The 2,928-nt window shown below is 43.1% G+C and overlaps 1 protein-coding gene across 4 annotated transcripts in view; it reads right to left on the reverse strand.

Annotated features, from left to right (window-relative positions):
- Positions 1–1,216: 1,216 nt before the first annotated feature.
- LOC310819817 (A-kinase anchoring protein 13) overlaps positions 1,217–2,928 on the reverse strand; it is a 24,504-nt gene continuing 22,792 nt past the window's right edge. For all 4 annotated transcript variants that reach the window (XM_083691215.1, XM_083691214.1, XM_083691213.1 and 1 more), the window contains one exon: positions 1,217–2,637. In XM_083691215.1, the coding sequence (XP_083547341.1) occupies positions 2,585–2,637 (53 nt within the window). In that variant the 3' untranslated portion in view covers positions 1,217–2,584. The remainder of the gene's footprint in view (positions 2,638–2,928) is intronic.

Below are 2,928 nucleotides of genomic sequence, written 5' to 3' on the forward strand. Positions count from 1 at the left end.
ACAAATCAAACAAACAAAAATAATTAATACTTTTACATTTGAATTTTTTACATAAGTAATATTTACATATTTGTTTTTGCCCTTTTTCCTTTTTACATGTATTCAGGAAGAAAACATCATCTGTACCTCTTTCAGTACAAACAACTTCCTTACTTTCAAAGCAGAGGTATAAAACCTATTCTGTATCCTCCTGAGAAGATGCTGGGTTATATTCTAGTGCATTTCATCATTATAATTAAGGCTACACAAGGTTTTGTGGACAGGGTCATCAAATATATAGGCCTATCATCACTCTTGGGAAATTCATTTGTCTTGGCTTGCATCTCTTGTCTCTTATAGAGAGGTTCCAGCAGTGGTGTTCTGTTCTGTTCTGTCTGGTCGGACTACAGATGCATTCTGTCTTCTCCTTTAGAGGCATTAAGGATTTGTTTAATTTAATATCCAATTACAACTCCTGACAACGTATTTGTTTCCTCAGCCATTTACAAATAGCACAGGGGTGCTGGCTCTTTGATGGAAGTTGTGTGTATACATCCATGCTTATTGCACTTATCTACAAATGGCAATGACCTGCATAAAATCCAAGAGAAATTGTCAATTACGCACAGCATGAATTAAGAGAGAGGGGCGGGGGGAGGGTCCCTTGGTCCCCAGCGTTTTTTGAAGCGTGAGCAAAAGAATGAGGCAGTGCCCTCTAGTGGTTGTGACAAGCCGGAACCACAAATTAAAAAAAGGCCAAAAAAAAAAAAACATTGTGTGTATCGCATTGGTATTCAACTGGATGCCATTCCAATTCCAATCATACAACCCTGAAATTAGGCAACTCTACTGACCAAATAAGCCTCTTATGGGCCTCAGTATTGTGGCTGGAGGGTTAACATATGAAATAAGGGGTGAAAAATGACAAATGTAGCTTTCATTGGCGCAGTAGTTAGCAGTAGGCCTGCAGACCGACCTCATTGTTGGGGCAATCATGTTGCTGTGGGTTTTTCTTTAACATGCTTTGAGTAGATACCTGTCCTGCAGGTAAAGGTCTCACCATGGGAATAGGAACAAAAATAAAGCCCAAATGGGGTTATGAAACATTACGCACCATGTACACTCAGCAGGGGAGGCTGGTGGGGGTAGAAATCGGAGGACGGGCTCATTGTAACTCATGGAATGGAATGAGGATGATCGTATGAAACACAAATCATTTATCATTCCATTCCCTGCATTACAATGAGCCCGTCCTCCGATTTCCACCTCCACCAGCCACCAGCCTCCCCTGCACATGTTCAGCCCTTCTGCTCATTCTGTTCTGGAGACAGAAAGTAAAACTCTGCAGGTTCTCCAGGACGGCCTGATTCACTTCTCCTTGCGGCGCTAAACGGATCATACGAGACAATTCGGGTTCGTGAAACTACAGTCACTTCATTTTAACATTATGGACTCTTTGACAAAGGCAATCCGCAGGCTTCACAGAGCATATTGATTGTCATTTCAAAGCAATCACTGACATGTAACAGAAATTATTAAAGTGCTCAATGGCATTGAAAATGAGTTGTATTGATTTGAATCGTATCGATCGCAAAAGATAAAAGTTTAAGCAATAGATGAGGAGCCCTCTGTCCTAAATCTCACTCATATTGAACGGTGAAAACTGAATATGCCTTGGGTTTTTATTCTGTATTTCTCTCTCTGTGCCCCAGCCTTTCACTCTCTCTCTCTTCTTTGCATTCCTCAGTTTTCCCGCGTGTGTGTTCATTAGCTAGTAGAATGTGTATCTATGGAATACAGTTTATGAGAGAAATTAATGAAAACGTTTTCAGCTCCGCTTGGAGTTAGAAAGCATTAGTATGCGACATGAGAGGTAAGGGTTTATGCAATTGCATAAGGACACAGGAAAGAGCAGATGAAGTAGAACGCATAGAAGATGACCACACCGAAGCCCATTCAGAGACCGTTAGTGAGCAGAGATCACGTGAACCGTCATCACCGTTGGCAGGACAACACGCTGAAATGTCTGAAGTGAAAACAGCCAGGACAACGTCACGTGTGAACTGGTTGTCACAATCATTCTGGCTGCCACAGACAATTTTGTGAGTGGGAGAAAAAAAAAAACGACTTGTTCATTTGAGAAATGCTTTCGGTCCGCTTTCAAGTTCAACCCTGGTCCCGGTTCTGGTCTGGTTCTGGAGCTTTTTTCACTTCATTGTATCCATCATATACACACAGTATGTGTCTAACATAAAAGAAGTATTGACAGTCTCCACGTTGACAGTCTCTAATGTCCACCCGTCCACGGCGATGAGCGTTGAGACAGACATTTGCACATGGAGCTTATGTTTCATACGAGACCACACGAGAAACCTTCATATCCACTTCTTATTCGCCACAGGCGTGCCAGTGGCATTTGGGAGGGGGGTGTGTGTGTGTGTGTGTGTGTGTGTGTGTCTGTGCGCGCGTATGAGCGTGTGTGAGCGTGGAAGGGGTGGGGTGGGGTTTGGGCACTTTGGCAGCTTGGCCTTACATTCAGCTGGTGCTGTAGATTGGAGAGTGGGACTTTACATTGCATTGATAGGTAGGATCAGATGCCTGTCTTTCAGCAGAAGAAGATCTCTCCATCTATGGGGGGGTCTGGGAGGTGCTGGGGCTCTGTGGAGAGGAGAGGATCACACTCACATTAATGTCAATCTGACGACTGTGGCATTCATTCATGCTTAATACCAGAGTATCCTGTTTATGGGTAGGAGAGAAATAGAGCATGACTAGCTAATAATAATAATATATGCCATTTAGCTGACGCTTTTATCCAAAGCGACTTACATTGCAGTGAGTGCATACATTTCAGTATATATGGTCCCAGCGGGAATCAAACCCACAACCTGAGCGTTGTTACCGCCATGCTCTGCCGACTGAGCCACAGAGCCACAAAACAATCAATTT

This window comes from Argentina silus (genome assembly GCF_951799395.1).
Source record: "Argentina silus genome assembly, chromosome: 19".
NCBI classification, from domain to species: Eukaryota; Metazoa; Chordata; class Actinopteri; order Argentiniformes; family Argentinidae; genus Argentina; species Argentina silus.